General features: G+C 42.2%; 1 protein-coding gene across 6 annotated transcripts in view; it reads right to left on the reverse strand.

Moving 5' to 3' along the window:
- Nucleotides 1-18,572, reverse strand: part of PARP8 (poly(ADP-ribose) polymerase family member 8) — a 158,475-nt gene that overhangs the window by 77,261 nt on the left and 62,642 nt on the right. For all 6 annotated transcript variants that reach the window (XM_079994780.1, XM_079994783.1, XM_079994782.1 and 3 more), the window contains 2 exons: nucleotides 3,610-3,647; nucleotides 1,424-1,513 (listed from right to left, as the gene is read on the reverse strand). In XM_079994780.1, the coding sequence (XP_079850906.1) occupies nucleotides 1,424-1,513; nucleotides 3,610-3,647 (128 nt within the window). The remainder of the gene's footprint in view (nucleotides 1-1,423; nucleotides 1,514-3,609; nucleotides 3,648-18,572) is intronic.

Genomic DNA, 18,572 nt, shown 5'->3' on the forward strand with positions numbered 1-18,572 from the left:
TATCCTAGGCTTGCATCAGGTCAGATCAGAAAACAAACCAAGAACTTTCCTCCAAAAGGTGGGGAATAGCTTATCTTGCAATCCAGACCACCTTTGCAAAGAAAACCCACAAAGGCTGAAACTCTCTCCCACCGAGGCCACTGAACTCCAAATTCCTTCCTTCTTTCCCTTAAAAGCCCGACTTACAGACTGGGTCAGTGATGGCACTGCAAATGGTTGTGGAGAGATGGGTCTTTTCTCTTCCTCCCTCTCCAGTGCTCAGGAGCAAGTGGGGCTTTCAAAGAAGTGGGTGTTTGGGCAGGATGAGGACTTGGATGGTAGAGAATAAGCCTGGCATTCATCTTGAATTTTAATCAAAGGTGAAGGAGTTTCTGGAGTTCCCGATGCTCAACTCTTCTTTGAAATGAGCACTACAAGACACCCAAAGCTCACATTTGACTGAAAGCCCTAAGATCATGCCCTAAGATCTTTTACCTGTTCTCCCTTGCAGTCATTTTATCATCGCTCCCAATTGCCATTAATTGCTTTACAATGTTGAGGGCCAAAGGAAACCCTCCGGTATTTTACCAGTTCCAAAAGACTCGCTACAAGTCCCACACAGCCAACAAGCGTGAGAACTGCCACTTCAGACTTTACTTCTCAGAGGTTAAACAACATATGCGATAAAAGAAACCTCCCACCTTTATAATAACCACGATGGAGCACAGAATATAGCCACGTCAAAGAAAATAGAATAAGTTTAGTTCCCCAAAAATCAGTCCTCAGGCCTTGCCTTTTCTGAGTTCCCAGTTGATTCTGAAATCACACCTGCCCCCTTACTTACTGATATCTATGTCCTGGCTGCAACCTTCATGTTTCTTACTATGTATGCAAGAGCAGTCAGAGCAGTGTGATGGTGCTATGCAGCCACCCTTCCGAAAGCAGGGCAAGAAAGGCCCAAGGTCTGTTGGTGCAACAGTAGACTTTCCTCTGGTGTACCCACACAGTCCCAACCTCCTTGCCACCCAGCCACTGCACTGTCCTGGTAAGCAGCAGCAACAATGCGGTGGGCAGAGTGGCAGGGTGGCACTGCCAACTGGCTACTACTCTTCTATGAATGCATATCTTTAACCTCTGTTAAATTACACCTGGCCAAGTTCTAGGTATCATCAGCCATCCTTGATAGACGTTGCATCAGTCAGCTGGACGGGTGTCAGGAATGGATTGCCCCGACTAACAACTGAATTATCATTGGTATAAGACCCTGCTTTTTTATCTCTTTTGCCTTTTGATAAGCCTTGTGGATTGTTGAACAGATCTTCTTCCATGGTTGAAGGAGCTTTCCACTGCCAAAGCCATGCATTCCCACCTCTTCGGTGCAAAGGTTGTGTTCTGTCTGCCTTATTCAATGCATAACAAGATACTTTGGTCATCTCAGAATTACCTGTAGAAATTCGGTGGAAAATTATTGGAATTGGCTCTGTTGTAACTAATACATCTTCATCATTATCTGAACTGGACACGTAGGTATTGTCTGTAAAAGGAAAAAGAAAAACAACAAATGAATTTAATGTGTATAAGGATTTAATGTGCAAAGATCACATATACTCCTCAAGCACTCCATGCCATGCAGCCATCATTTTAGGATAAAAACAAGCTCATCATTAAGCTTTCTGGTTCCTGCCCCCCAGCCCAGCAGTAGATACCTGCAATTCAAATCCTGAGCCCTAGAAACCCTGTAGGAGAAATTGCAGCCCAGCACTAGCTTTGACATACCAAAGTCAGAAAGCCAAACTGTGGGAAACAGCCTTTCCTTGCCTCTGATAAATACATGAGAAAAAGCATACTCAATAATCAGTTGTATAGATTTAGGCTGCAATCCATAACCCACTTAGTTGAGGCCTTAAACTACTTTTTTTTCTAGCTGTTCATTGATTTTCAGTCTCATCTGGAAACTAGAAAATGGTTCCCCACCACCACCTGAACCCATTTCTCTTTGATTTATTTGGTTTAAGCCCCCTTCAGGATATAATAAAACTTGAAACAAAGATACCCATTATTTTTGATTTACTTTATCTTGTCTCTACCAGGGCACACCTTGGTGCTGGCACACAGCCTTTGCAAAGGCACATGAACACACTGTTCAGGGGAGAAAATTCCACCCTTCCTGAGTTCAGTAAGTGAAGGATGGGGGCTCTCTATCTGCTGGCAATGAGGAGAAAGAAGGCTTAGGTCTCGGAATACCTCTTGCTAGTTTGCAGAGCCCAGACAGATTCTTTCTATAAGAGACAGTGCCTATGTCTGTCACCAGGCATTAGCTTGAGCAGTTATTCATCGGAACCTGCTCTTTAAACTATAATGACTCCTAAAGGGCTCCTAAAAGAGTCAGTGTGCTATATTGTATTGATTCCCAGTAATGGAACTTTTAGTTTCCGCTATGTGTATTGTTAGCTTGCATGTGTGCTGTAAAGATTTTCCCCATCCACTCTGAAAAACATTATAAAGTTAAGGCTCTCTCTCTCTCTCTATATATATATATATACACCGTATTTTTCCATGTATAAGACGACCCCTCTTTTTTTTAGCCCAAAATTAAGAAATAAATATTTTAAACACCAAACAGAACAACTTTGATATTTTATTAAATATTCAAAACACCAGTATATTTAGTACCGTATATTTGAACATCAAGCAGTGAGGCAAGCTGTGTAATGGTGGCTGCTCCTGTCAGCTCAGTGTAACTCCACTGTAGCTGCAGCTCCAGCTCTCCCACCTGTGTGTTGCACTTTTGTCTCAGTATTTACGGTATGTACCGTATTTACTCCACAAACGCTGGCAGATGCGAACGTGGATCGAGGAGCTGCGACTGCCAGAGCTGCCTGAGTATGTGCGCTAGGGGAATGGGGGGGTCTGGGTAGCCAGGGGGCGGTTGAGGGAACTGGGTGGAAGGGGCAATGTCCAGAGTGGGGGCTGCTCAGCCATCATGCACCCCTGTCCCACGTACCCACTGCCCCCTCCCACTAGGAAAATTGCCTTCCACTCTAGCACCACACAGTGGCCTTTGATGGTTTCACTTAGCAAACCACTTCACCAGTGGCATACGAATCATAGCGACATGAGAGAGGCAAAGATTTGTGCAAAAGATCTGAGCCCCTCAAGCCTTTATGAAACATTGTCCGTGTGTTATCAAGTGAGACATGAAGATTAGAAACTCCCTTTAGCTTCTGAATGAGATCAGAGAATGGGCCCTTTAGTTACATTGGCAGTAGATTACCCCATCACTGATGGCTGTAGGCAGAGAAAATCTCTCTCTCTCTCTCTCACTCTCTCACTCTCTCTCTCTCTCTCTGTCTCTCTCTCTCTCTCTCTCTCTCTCTCTCTCTCACACACACACACACATTTAAACACATTCTCTCTCACATAGCCTTTCACAAATTGGATTCCTTCCTTCTCACCCTGCCTACAAACGAAGGCAGAAAAACAGAAATAACAGTGCAAATGAAGTGGGTAACGAAATGTGATTAGCACGAAGGTGATGCAGGGGCACAACAATGGTGTTTCAAATGCCTTCAGCGGAATCTTTTTTTAATATATAAAAAAACAGCAGCAGCACGGAAAGTAGCACTTTACCTGGATAATCCTCAGAGACGTGCACCGAATAGGATATGCTGTTTAAAAGAAAAAGAAAAGATAGATAAGGAAGACTGTAAGAAGCGGGGGGGGGGGGATACAGTAATTGCACTGAACTGTCAATGTTTATTTATAGATTTCTGACAGCTCTGTAAGACTACTAGTGTGACAGCTTTCAGAGCATGCCATGCAAACAAATAAATAAATAACCAAACACAGTGCTAGCACTGCTTCCCCCTCCCTCACTAAAAGTGTGCCGCTCTAATCCAAAACCACATTTAGGGAGGCGGGAAAAGAGAAAGAATGGAGATTGACTGCTCATGAGCTCAGAGTAGTATTTCTGCACCGTCTCTTCTCTCTTGTCTTTTTATTTTTATTTCTAAAGGAAAACATATTAGGGCTGCAACCTACAAAACACTTACGAGCAAAGTCCCTGCAAAGATTTATGAGTTCTTTCACGACTGCTCTCTTATAGCCTGCAGTCTGCAGTTACATGTACTGCAGCCTTTGGACCCAAACTTATGAGCACAACTGGTGAAGGAGTAGCCTGCCCCTTCAATGACAACTATCATTCACTTACTGTCTTGGGTCTTTTTGTTTTTTAGGAAGTCGGGGAAATTAATCATCCTGCAAACTGTGTGACATGCTCTTCTTCCTGAAGGAACATGCCATGGCTTGTTCTTTATGCATTAGTCTCCAGAAAGCAACCCTATACGGAGTCAGATTATCAGTCTATCTAGCTACACCAAAATCTTCAGTCTTTTCAGACCCACCTTTAATCCAAACATGCATTTTTGGACCCATCTCTCTGTGTTTTCATAACTTGCCTTTGTATGGTGGCAGTCTCGCTACTATGACTCATCATAGATAAGGCCATGATGAGTACTAACCCACCGGCTGAAAACCAAAGGTCTACAATGACTGCCAGCAGTTCTCTAGGATTTCAGACGAGTATTCCTAGCCCTATCTGGAGATGTTGGGGAATGACCCTAAGACCTTCTGCATGCAAAAGAAGATCCATTGAGCAACAGCTTATCTCCTTAAGTCAAACTATTGGTCTACTGAACTCAGTATTATCCATCCTCACTAGCAATATCTCCCACTCTTCACCATAAGGTCCTATGGCCAGTCACAACAGTATAATACACATTTATAAAAAGAAAACAATTACAGTTATTAAAAAAAAGATAAGTAAAGCAAGTGAAACCATTCCAGCCAGAACAGAACAGTATAGATTCAGCAAAAGAGGTGCATCCCATAAAACAATGATGGACTCCACTTTCAGTCCATTATTTGAAGTCTGGCCACTGGACAGTATTGTGTTTAAATGGCACTGGGCAATATTAGAAGTGGTGATTAACCTGCAATGCCACATTCATTGCAGCATCTGATACTACAACCAATGACCATGTGTGTGTGAATTTTCTCACCAACTGGTGCCACAGTAGCTGAAGATGGATCTGAATCCTGGCAAAATTATTCTAGCCTCAGACTTTTAAAGGGGGAGACTGAGCATCGCTGTCTACCCTCCCATACATTAAGAGTATGTCTGGCTTTTACCATGGGACACAAAGGATGTACTAGGCTGTGGGTACCATGTAAAGGAATATGTTCACAACTGTGTTCATCATACTTCAGAATCCAGAATTGCATAAAACACAACATGAATTACATTTGTACAAAGCTATGCATAAACCAATGGAATGTAATCAAAGGTGCAAATTGTGGGGAAAATATTACAATTATTGTAATTCAGGCATCACAATAAATCAACTGAAGTGTGATGAGAAGCCACAATGAGTTGTGGGCTTACAACCCCCACCCCCTTCCCCTCTTCCTCTGGTGCAGCTGCAAAGAACAGATAGGAAGCTTCACTTTTAATTTCAATTAACCATTATTTAGCATTACATCTAAACCTTAAACTGTGGTTCATGTCAACTATGGACTGCTTTGACATGCCAGCTCCATAACCAATGCTTTGAAATTGACTTGTTTCCAACAAATCATACTTTCCAACAAACAAATTGCCAGGTTCAGTTGACACAACAAACTAATCTAAGGTGGAAACTAATCCCCCATCTTCCTCCACATAGCCAATCCAAAAGTGGGAGGGGATGAGCACATGAACCCAGAGGTGCTTGAGAGAGAACTTTAAATAAGATAAATGATTCATTACTGGCACTTTAAGAATATTCAGTAATTTTAGTAATACTAATAAAAAAAATGTTCCTGGTGCCAGGAAGAATGCCCACTCTCATTGGAGAAGATTTATAAAAATGTACAGGGTAACATTAAATCAATGGATGACCTCTTTGCTAAAATTTGCAGCAACTATTTCAGGTAATGCAAACAGTAGAGTCTGTGAAATTGATGGCATGAGCTCAGTCTCGCCTAAAACTGCTGACTCTTTCTGCATGGGTACTTGTACAGCTGTTGGGTGCCACCATTTCTTATTTTTGCACTAGTTCAGTCTTCTTACTGCTTAGTAGGAAGACTGTGTGCACCGCTTGTTTTGTTGCCTATGGAAAGCTTAAATAAGTCTTTACATTAAATATTAAACGAATGTCATAATGTCCCCCAAGTAGACTCTGCAGTTTCAGCACCTTGTGAAAATGATAGGTGCTTGCTTTGATCTGTTTTGCTTAAAGAAGAAGAGTTCTTAGGGAAAAAAGCTTCCCTTGCTCCACTTATTATTCTAAATCAACAATGGATCCAATATTTTTAGAGTCTTATAATATGAACATAGAAAGATGACTTATATCAAGTCAGACAGCAGGTCCATCAAGCTCTCCATAATTTCAGCCGAAAGTATTTCTCAGCTCTACCTAGACACATGTGTATTCAGAAGCTGTCTCCATCACTAGAGGTAGGACACTTCTATCACTGCTGGTAGCCTTGTTCTCCATAAATGTCTCTAATCCTCTTTCAAAGCCATCCAAGTAATCTGCCAATTCATAGCAAGTCAAGTGTCAACAACGGAAACACCAAAGAATAGAAGGAATGGAACCAGTGGGAATTTGGTTCCAGCAGAGGGGGAAGAAGTGAAGAAGGGACATGTCAAGCACCACTCCATTTGATAGTGATGAGATAAGAAAAGGTGGTGGTCCACCAAGAAAAAGCAAGTCATAGAATAGTAGAGTTGAAAGGGACACCAAGGGACACCTAGAATCATAGAATCATACAGTTGGAAGAGACCACAAGGGCATCGAGTCCAACCCCCTGCCAAGCAGGAAACACCATCAGAGCACTCCTGACATATGGTTGTCAAGCCTCTGCTTAAAGACCTCCAAAGAAGGAGACTCTACCACACTCCTTGGCAGCAAATTCCACTGTCGAACAGCTCTTACTGTCAGGAAGTTCTTCCTAATGTTTAGGTGGTCCAACCCTCTGCAATGCAAGAATCTCAGCTAAAGCATCCATGACAGATAGCCATCCACCCTCTGCTTAAAAACCTCCAAAGAAAGAGAGTCCACAACTCTGATCTAAATAATGATCATCAAAGAAACAAAGTTTGAGAACCACTGATCTAGGACAAATAATTTTTCCTTCACCTTTGAACATACTTTTGTATGAGTGATACAGAATAGGTGGATAGAGATACTGGGTACTAACCAGTATTATTCAAACTTAAAGAGTATGCCAGCTGAAATCAATTGTTGTAAGCAACTTGAATTCATGGAGTTGGATGGGTTTAAAGATCAGTGTTGGTGCTGACCTTTAAAGCCCTAAATGGCCTTAGCCCAGTATACCTGAAGGAGCGTCTCCACCCCCATCGTTCACTGAGATCCAGCTCCAAGGGCCTTCTGGTGGTTCCCTCACTGCAAAAAGTGAGGTTACAGGGAACCAGACAGAGGGCCTTCTCAGTAGTGGTGCCCACCCTGTGGAACGCCCGCCTATCAAGGAAATAAACAACTATCTGACTTTTAGAAGACATCTGAAGGCAGCCCTGTTTAGGGAAGTTTTTAATGTTTAATGCTGTATTGTGTTTTTAATATTCAATTGGGAGCTGCCCAGAGTGGCTGGGGAAACCCAGCCAGATGAGCAGGGTATAAATATTATTATTATTATTATTATTATTATTATTATATTATTATTATTATTATTATTATTATTATTATTATTATTATTCATAGTTTAAAGAGAATTCCAACTCAGTGCAGAACAGCTAAAATAGAAAATAGAAAAATAAAATAGAAAATATTGAACTGGATGACTCTACTATTGTTTCTGGAGAAAGATGCAATAAATCAGTGAAATAGAAAGGTGGGGGGTGCTTTTCTGGCCCAGATCATTTTTTCACTTATTGTTATTGGAAATCAGTAAATTAATGATGTGTTGCAGATATCCTGAAGTGGAATCTTGCATGATGAACAGTGTGATTTATATATAGCCTCTAGCTTATCCCATAGTCACTGCATAGACAAAAACTTTCCAGTGGCTCAAGGTCTCTCAAGTGTGATGTCACAGCTACTGCCTACAAGGAGCTGAGAAGCTGCCTTATGAGAACCTGGACAAGGAGTGCAGCGATATATGCTCTGTAATATCTAGATTGCCCATAAGCAAATTTGTCATTCTTTGTGTTGGCAAGCTAAACCACAGATACATGATACATGAGCAAGAAGCCAGTCGTGCGTTGAAAATTTTTTGTCCCCCTCCTTTGCTACAGTGCCTCTTGGTGGAACACAGATGCTGAGTCAAAGGTACTGAACATTTGCATTTTTCACTAAGAATAATTCTCACAGTTAGCTTGTCCATGTGACTCAACCACAAGTGAACTAAATGGCAAGTATCACTTGTAAATTGATGCTTGAATTAACTTGCCATGCAAATAGACTTCTGCTGCACAGCCACTTCTGCTTTGCAAAGTTTCCACTACAAAAGAAGCTCACAGCAATTCCACTTCTAAGATGCTGTTTATAGCCTCACTGCTAACAGTCACTTGTTTAGGGCATTAGGATGAGAGCACCTTGGAAGGTCATATTCGCTAGTCAAACCAATCTGGTAAAAAGTTTTCCTTACTTCTCAACAGTGGTAAAGGCTTCTCTAAAATTCTGGTCTCTCTCAAAGGATGAGCAATTGCTAGGGGTCAATCAAGATCTAGAAACATAAAGTTGGAAGCAACCTGAAAATTCAGCTAGACAAACCCCTTGCATGTCGAGGTCCCCAGGGCCACCCCAATAACTCACACATCACACAGAAATTTTTGTTTAAGTTTTTTGGCTTAATTTTGGCTACAACTTTATTAAAATACAAAAATGTGAGTGGTTGCTTAGGCATTGGTTGCGACTATCTGCCCCTCCATGGGGGACAGGCTGACATTCCACACGCCTGCAAAAGACAGAATAGGGGAATACACTTGGGGGTAGTGACGGAGCAGGGAACCTGCCCTCAGCCCTCCCCAAATGCAACCAGGAGCTCTTGCAATGGCCTGAGCCCCCTTGACAGGGTGGACAAGCAATAGTTAGCCCCTGATTCCTTTAACAGAATCCCTTGCAGCAGCAGCATTAGAGGGGCAGGCACAGCCAATCCATGCCCCTCAACCAACCAAACCATAAACCAATGCCTAACCGCAACCTTGTGACAATTTGCTACCCAGTAGGCAAAAACCAAATGGCCCCGGCCAATCAGCCAGGTGGACAAAATTCCCACTGGGCCCCTGCCCCAAGAGCAGACAACCCCATGACAGGCATAACAAGGTCAAAGCAAACAACCCTAAATATAGGGAGGAGGGACGGGCAATCCGATGCACGGGCAAAAAGAGGAAGCCCTAGCCTCGTGCAAGGAGTTTTAGCATTTCTGGCTGTCAGTCAACAAATGGGAACATTACCTTCTTCCCAACAACAAGGGAAGCCCAATCACATCAGTGGCCAACAATCAATTAGCCCGCCCCCAACTTTGGAATGTCCTGGTGGCCCCCACCGCAACACATGCTCTCCATGAAGGAGAACACGCTTTGCCATATAAGTGGCTATCTAGCCTCTGCTTAAAAACCACCACCTTTCCCAGGTAATCTGCTCAACGCTGTCAATCAGCTCAGGCCATCTAGCGAGACCTTTTTTGCCCCAACCCAATTTGGATGTCTCTCAATGCATAGTACTTTTTCTTTTTTTAGTCCTAGTCTCCAAAGTTCCTAACACATTGCCAATTGCCAGTGAACATTTACTGTTATGAGTCGCTTGGTTCCTTTATCATCATCCTGATAAGCACTACCATCTATATAATTTCACTCTCTTTCATGTTTATTTTCACTTAGGGAGACCTTAGGGAGACTCAGCGTTACTCACACAACAACAAAGTCTGTGATCCTCCCCCACTCGGCCGGCTCAAGAATAGTGTTGACTACCAAGTGCTGTGTTATGACCAGAGCAGCAGCAGCTTGGAGATAAGTGTTGTGCTTGCTCTCCCTGGGAATGGCTGAGCTCCCTGCAATCCACTCATGAAGGGTGCAGGATTGCAGACACAAAAGCCAACAGCAAGAGTGGCAGCAGTAAGAAGAGGATTTGCAAGTACCTGGTGTATGTTACAGGCACTATTGAAAAGATAAACGACAACAGCCGGACAGCAACGCAGAAGAAGGTCAGTCTATGGCAGGATAATATGTACATTCTGCAGCTGCACCACCTAAGCACAGAATGTTGACACTGCGTATGCTGTTTGGCATATTAAGAATGTCAACTTAAAAGTAAAAAAAAGAAGAAACCTGGTAGCAATTAACCTACAAATATAGGTTTTTATCATTCACATACCAATGTGTGGGTGATTAATATATATACAGTCATACCTCATGTTACATCCGCTTCGTGTTACATTCTTTCAGGTTACGTCCCGCGGCGACCCGGAAGTACTGGAAAGGGTTACTTCCGGGTTTCACCACTTGTGCATATGCAGAAGCACAAAATGACATCACGTGCATGCGCAGAAGTGACAAATTGCAACCTGCACATGTGCAGACGTGCTGCTGCAGGTTGTGTTCTTTTCATGTTGCGAATGGGCCTCTGGAATGGATCCCGTTCGCAACCAAGAGGTACCACTATATCAAGGAATCAGACCAGTGGGACTGCACAAAACTCTCCCTTCCTCATATCCAAACATACCTATTCAATCACGTCCACACATAACACCCACGGACCCCCCAAGCATCAGATTTTCCAGGGACAGCCCCACTTTTCCTTAGGACGTCTCTATTTGCATCAGAGAAATATGGGAGGGTATAGCAGGATGTCCCTATTTTCATTCATTCCCATACATAACACACACCTGTTCATTCATGCATGCACCAATTCATTCACTGTCTCTTTGTCCCACTCTCATATACACCGCCCATCCACTGAAGCCAATGGGAGACTTTTCCCCTCAAGCCTCTTTACTGCACAAGGGGCAGGGTTGGATGAGGAGACGATTTCCCCAGCCCCGCTGCAGTTAAATCCCATTGGACTACACAGTATTGCAATGTCATCCCATTCATTGCATAATCACTATTTAAGGACTACTACCCTAGGGAGGGAAGAAAGAAAAGAAAAGAAAAGAAAAGAAAAGAAAAGAAAAGAAAAGAAGTTAGGTTATTGAAGAGACCTGTCCAGTATCACAGGTTCAGAGGTATAAATGCACAAAGGTCATAATGAACAGGGTTAATGTGAATGGGGAAAGCAGAACAGAAACCATATGGGAAGTAGAAAGCCCTGTAGTCACAGGGTCAGGCTTCACTGCTCTGCATAATACCACACTCCTTTCTCACCATGACAGAAGCCAAATAAATTATGCAAAATAAGCAAATTAAGCACCTTTGCATACAGAAGCTTGCAGAATCCAGCTTTTGGCGTACATACATGAATTTGTTCTTTTATTTTATTTTTCTTTAAGCACAGACCACTGATAGTCCTGCTTGGAAATAAAAGAAGCCATAAATATCTGAGGAAGTCAGAAAGGTAAAGGTAAAGGGACTCCTAACCATTAGGTCCAGTCGTGACCGACTCTGGGGTTGCAGCGCTCATCTCGCTTTATTGGTCGAGGGAGCCGGCGTACGGCTTCCGGGTCATGTGGCCAGCATGACTAAGCTGCTTCTGGCAAACCAGAGCAGCGCACGGAAATGCCGTTTAACTTCTCGCCAGAGCGGTACCTATTTATCTACGTGCACTTTGACGTGCTTTCGAACTGCTAGGTTGGCAGGATCAGGGACCGAGCAAAGGGAGCTCACCCCATTGCAGGGATTCGAACCGCCGACCTTCTGATTGGCAAGTCCTAGGCTCTGTGGTTTAACCCACAGTGCCACCTGCATCCCTGATAGTCCCGCTTGGAAATAAAAGAAGCCATAAATATCTGAGGAAGTCAGTATCTCCCTACAAAAAAATCTTTTATCTGAAACTATATAAAGACCTGCCTGTGGTGAACACTGCACCAGTTCCCGACAGTTGCAGATAGTAACACTAGAAACAGGAGAGCAGTTAAATCAGGGCCATGAGAAGGCTGACAAACATCAATTATCTTAATCTGTAGTCAGCTTAGAGAATCTGAAAGATGGAATAGAAGCAATCAAAATGCGTGTTTGTAAAAAATCTATTGAAATTGATTGTGTGTATGTGTATATGCATATGCATATATAATGAGAAAGTATCAAATAATATGTTCCTATTTGAGCTCCTTGTTTTTAAAATGAGCACCCAATGGCATCATTTTAAGTTTTGCCTTCCTTTTAGATCCAGAGAAGGAGAGAGAAAGTGAGATATTTGGGTTGAGCACAAAACCCCATTTTGCATTGGTTTTCCTATTTTAATGAAGCAGGACCCTATTACTTTTTATGCCACAATAAAGCACCCAACAGCAGTAGTTAAACTGAAAGTCTGCATTATATTGTTGGCCACAAGTATAAATTTCAGAGACAGTCCAAGTCTGTAGGATGAAGGCAAAATACAGCTTAAAACGTCTGCAATAGATGCCAGGAGTCCCAGTGCCATAAATACGTCAAACCAATTGGAGAGAATTCAGGAAGCAATAACCTCAGTGTATTCCAAGGAATATGAAATGGATAACAGCAGTGATGGTGGTGGTAGAGCTAATGAATACATGTAGAAGCAAATCCAGAAGACAAATTATTTGTAACGAGGGCATGCAAGACATACACAGAAATAAAATCTGTTAGGTCTATATAGTATTCTTCTTTGGCAATCACTCGTAGCCGAGTAAGATTGTCTTCCATTAACATAGCCTTAACGGTGTGTCCGTCAGTGACTGTGGAGGATCCATACGTCCTTCCACAGTGGGGATATAGGTTTCCAGGTGGGAGTTGATCATGGTGAGTTTGCCAAACACGCCTTCCTCTTAGCGTGTTTCTCGCTTTCGACCTGAGTTCAAACGTCTTCAAAGTTCATGACACCTTTGGTAAAGGTTGTTCTCCAATTGAAGTGCTTACAAGCCCTTGATTCCCAATTGTTGGTGAGAGAGTCTTTAAACCTCTTTTGTTGACCACCAGCATCACACTTTCCATTTTTAAGTTCGAAATAGAGTAGCTGCTATGGAAGATGATAATCAGACATCCAAACAACGTCATGGCCAGTCCAACGAATTGATGTTGAAGAATCATTGTTTTGATACTGGTGGTCTCTGCTTCTTACCCAACATCTCTGACCATTGGCCATTCTGGTTGGGGTTGATGGAAGTTGGAATCCAACAATATCTGAGGTGGAGTTGGGGGTAATACATTCTGGGTCAACAGTGACTTGCAGTGGCTAGCTAGTGTTTCAGAAAAGAGTGTTTCCTAACCTAGAGATGCTGGAGTGTGAAAATTGGATCTTCTTCATGCAAAGCATACTACTGAAGTATGGCCCTATATGACTTGGGCACTGGGCCCTATATGACTTGGGTCCTGAAGGAACACCTATGTGGCACAATGGGTCACTGCATCTGGCTGTTAACCAGAAGGTTGGTGGTTCAAGCCCACCCTGGGATGGCAGTGGGCAGGATTCCTGTATTGTAGAGAGTTGGACTAGATGAGTTGAGTTCCTTCCAACACTCCAATTACAATTCTATGGTTCTATGAGAAATCTCTTAAATGGAAGAAGAGGTAGCAACTGAAATACCACACCAACCCGCCCATACATTTAGGTAATGGAGACCCTCCTATAGATGACCATCTGAGGTGAAACAGGTGGTGACTGGGGATGGGGACTTCTCTGTTATGGTGCCCTTTCTTTGAAATAGTCACCTGACCCCCTGCACTCACATATTTGCAGCAGTCAACAAAAGTTGTTTAATGTCCACATGATTTTTAAACCTTCTGTTTCATGCTGAAGACTTTTGCTGGAGTTTTTTGTGTGTGTGTCTAATTTTCTGTAGTTTTAAAATAGAAATAGAAATTATGTATTAAACAAATAAAGAAGATCTCATGAATCTGCATCTATGTCCTATCCAGAATATGGCATTTTGCCTAGCAGTTTAATGTTAAGTTATTTACTTATCCTTTAACATATTCATATGCTGCCTAAAAACAAGGTCTCTACAATAATGATTAACACAAAAATACAAACATAAGACCATAAGGTCTCGAATATTAGCTTATGTGTATCTATTGAAAATTCAATTCACTTTTTAAATGTATTTATATCGAGCTGCTTTCTTTCAAATAAATAAACCATAATATCTGATACAACATAAATATCTGTTGGGTTTTTATAATGGAAAACATAGCCAAGCTCCTTGCTATAACCATCAATGCCAGACCACACAATTATTGTCTGTATTTTTAACTATCTCTGATTGTTCACAGGTTTTATTACACCCTTCATTTAAAAGACACATTTTGTGTGCACGTATATTGTGAATATTTTTCTCCTCTGCTGTGGTTGCCTTGATAACTTCACACTGCAGCTGCTGTTTAAGGTCCATAGATCAAATATAAACTAAACTTGAGCAACAAATAAATAAATAAATAAATAAAAAGAATAAATTGAATTCTGCATAAAACCCTGTTGGCAATTGTTGTCTGTCAGCTGTTTCTGACATGAAGCTTGCTTTATCATTCATGATGATACATGACTAGTAGGGAAATAGGAAGCTATCTTACATTGACTCTGTAATGCCTACACCAACCGGCAGCAGCTCTCCAAGGTTTCATGCTGTTGACATGCCCAGCTCTACTTGGAGCTCCTCAGGATTAAACCCAGGCCATCCTTGAGGTACTGCAGTCCTGAGCCATTTAAGGCTTTATAGGTGAAAACCAGCACTTGGGCCCGGAAGTATGACTGAATACAGTGGTACCTCGGGTTAAGTACTTAATTCGTTCCAGAGGTCCGTTCTTAACCTGAAACTGTTCTTAACCTGAAGCACCACTTTAGCTAATGGGGCCTCCTGCTGCCGCTGCACCGCCAGAGCACGATTTCTGTTCTCATCCTGAAGCAAAGTTCTTAACCTGAAGCACTATTTCTGGGTTAGCGGAGTGTGTAACCTGAAGCGTATGTAACCGAGGTACCACTGTACCAGTTTCTGGGAATTGCAGGGAAGAGAGTGCTATTGTCCTCTGGCCCTGCTCCTGAGTTTCCCACAGGCATCTGTTTAGCCACTGTGAGAACAAGATACTAGAGGAGATGGGCCACTGGCCTGATCCAGCAGGGCCCTTATGCTTTTTCATATGCAAAGGCCCTAACAGACCAAAATAGAAAGAAATAGAGGGAAAAGAGGGAGATCATCTTCTGAAGGGAGATCATCATGATTTGTGTGCCTCCTCCTCGAGAGGTCTGGAGGGTGGCCACATGAGAACAGGCCTTTTCTGCAGTGGCTCCCCACTGGCAAAAACGATCCTTTTTAAACAGGCCTTTGGTTGATTTGATTGACACCCTATGGCCTTTTGAAATGGGGGGGGGGGCGTTATTGGGTTCTTGTTGTTTCCATTTTGATTACAGATAGGTAGCCGTGTTGGTCTGCCATAGTCAAAACAAAATATATATATATATTTTTTAATATTTTTTATTAACTGGCCAATCACATCAAATTAAATCACATCATATAAATTCCGAATTACAAAGCCAAATTTTTAAATTTTGTTGGGGGAACCCATACTTCAAGATCCAAAGGGGAATTCAGATCATCTTCTTATTACTGCGTTAATGTCCAAATCAGTCCCAATCAGTCCAAACAAAGTTCATAATTCTATCCAGTCTTATCTTGGTGTTGCCACATCATATCTTGTTCGTATAATTTCTCTTTTTCCTTTACGATCTCTTCTGTTAGTCTCCTTAAGCTGATAGCAAGTGTAATACATAGTCAAAACAAAATAAAAGAAAAAAATTCCTTCCAGTAGCACCTTAAAGACCAACTAAGTTAGTTCTAGGTATGAGCTTTTGGTATCTGAAGAAGTGTGCATGCACACGAAAGCTCATACCTAGAACTAACTTAGTTGGTCTTTAAGGTGCTACTGGAAGGAATTTTTTTCTTTTATTTTGTTTTGTCCATTTTGATTATGTATTTTGTGGTTTTGTATTCTGATTTTATTCTGTGAACCGCCCTGAGACCTGAGACCTGGGGGTATAGGGTGGTATAATAATAATAATAATAATAATAATAATAATAATAATAATAATAATGTTGAGTGTGTGTGTCACATATATTTGGCATCTTCCAGTTTAAAACATGCTAATTTAGCTGCAGCCCTCTGGTTTATGATCCATTTCTGACATGGCCCTCAGTATTGAACAAGTCTGCCAAACCTGGTATGGAAACCAGGAGAGGTTTAGCATATTTACTGGATTCCCCAAAGGAGAAATTAAAAGACAAGTGTAATGGGGCTGATTAGAGTGATCGCAAAACATAAAATAGTCTTCCCAAGAGAAGAGAAGGAAGCCGCATCATTCAATAACATTAAAATGTGGAATGGAAAATGCTGTAAAGTATAATTAATGGAACAGTTCCGCACTGGCGAGGTCATGAACCCATATGATTCCCATCACTAATTCTTACGATTCTATGATGGGAAGAACTGATGGAGGCTGAGGAACGGCGTAGACATTGGCTATCCTCAAGGTGTCAGGTTTTAGAAATACATGTAGGGAAATGAAAATTCAAAGTATACCCTTTCTATATACACTGGTATGCAGAATACTGACAGGGCGCAAGAGTTCAAGAGCATCGTAAGTATCTGAACTGGCAGAAGCAGCTGAAGGGTGTAATCCACCAGGCACTCTTTTCCATACAGGCCTTAGTCAAATAGATGAGGCTTTGAAAGGGCCATTCTTGGTAGATTATGCACCCTAAGGCTGAAACAGTCCTTTACAAACTTCTCATTTATTTTAGCAACTTGCATATACAGTGGTACCTCGGGTTACAGACGCTTCAGGTTACAGACTCCACTAACCCAGAAATAGTACCTCGGGTTAAGAACTTTGCTTCAGGATGAGAACAGAAATCGTGCAGTGGCAGCGGGAGGCCCCATTAGCTAAAGTGGCGCTTCAGGTTAAGAACAGTTTCAGGTTAAGAACGGACATCTGGAACGAATTAAGTTCTTAACCCAAGGTACCACTGTATATCTTTGTTGCTTATATTAATGCCAGACTTGCTGTATCCCATTTAGCAATTGAGATCTATTTCCTCTATCCCCCACCCCATAGCTGTCAACTTTCAGATTTGAAAATAAGGGGTCAGCAGCCTCACCTGTCCCGGAGACAGTCTACAGGATATCTAAGAATCTGGGATAGCAGCGGGAAGCAGCGCTGGTATAAGGGAATTTCCCGGGGGGGAAAGAGGAAGGTTTACAGCAATGCCCCACCCCCTGATGCAGCACAAGTATTTTTTTGCTTGCCAAACAAAAACTCTCTCTCTCCTCTCCTGTCCTCTCCTCTCCTCCCCTTGTGTCCTGTTCTGGGTGTTCTCCTGACCCTCCCAAGTAGATTTGAGTGAGAACACTGGGGACACACCAGGGGAGAAGGGGGCAGAGTCCCAATGTGCTAGTGGGATTCATTGCACCGGCTTCTAGCACAATAAGCTGAATCCGGACTTCAACTAAAGTGCATTGTGAAACAAGTTGAGATAACTCCTTCAAGGGGACTTTTTCAGATCAGGAAGCCTGAGCAGCTGTGGAGGCAGCGGAGAACTGGAGAAATGTTTACTGCAGAGAAAAACACATGCAAGCACACACCATGGTGACACCACAATGAAATGTGTCCTGAGAATGAAGCAAGGGGTGGGGGAATGGAACTCCTGTACTGTGAACAGAACTTGTCAAACTTGTGCAGGGATAGTCTGTAAGGATAGTATTATTTGTATTAGTTATTTATTTATCTAGTTTTATGTTTATTATTTATCTAATTATATGTTTCTATGGAGGCCTGTCCCTTCTGGTGTCAGATATGTGTATTTAAAAAATAGAAGTTGTATCTGAATATTGTAAATAACAACCAACAAACAAATGTGGAGATAATTTCTGAGAAGACGCAGAGAAGTGAGTGGGTAGGGTAACAAACTGAAACTCTTGAGGAAGAGCACTCAATTCAACAACCCGATTCTCTCTTCTCAAGCAATTGTTTGAGGTTTGTGCGGTGTGTGTTTTTTCACCTAAAAGCAAGCTTTCATTCTTCTACAGCTGCTCTACTTTAGCTGTGCTGAACAGTTTTGGTTAGAAAACAAAAGTTGAAGGAAGTAAGCAAGCAAGAAGACAAAACCACAAGGAATCCCTCCACTTCCTCAGGTACATGCTGCCTTAGGAAATGTTTTGTGAACTCGACGCCTTTGCTCCAATAAGCAATGAGAGACGAGAAAGAGAAATGGGGGAGAGAAACCCCCAGCCATTTTGCACACTTTCCGTGGAAAATACTGTGACTCCTTGCAAGTTCAAAACGAAAGAAAAAAGGATGAAATGAATAGGAATTACTGTTCTTGCACTCTCTGGCCCATCAAGGGAGGCCACGTGTCCTACTTTGCAGAGGACAGATCTCTGTTTGAAGGGCTATCCTGTCCAAGTCCTGTTTAAAGATGAGGAGCCA

The sequence above is a fragment of the Podarcis cretensis genome (assembly GCF_951804945.1).
Source record: "Podarcis cretensis genome assembly, chromosome: 11".
NCBI lineage: Eukaryota > Metazoa > Chordata > Lepidosauria > Squamata > Lacertidae > Podarcis > Podarcis cretensis.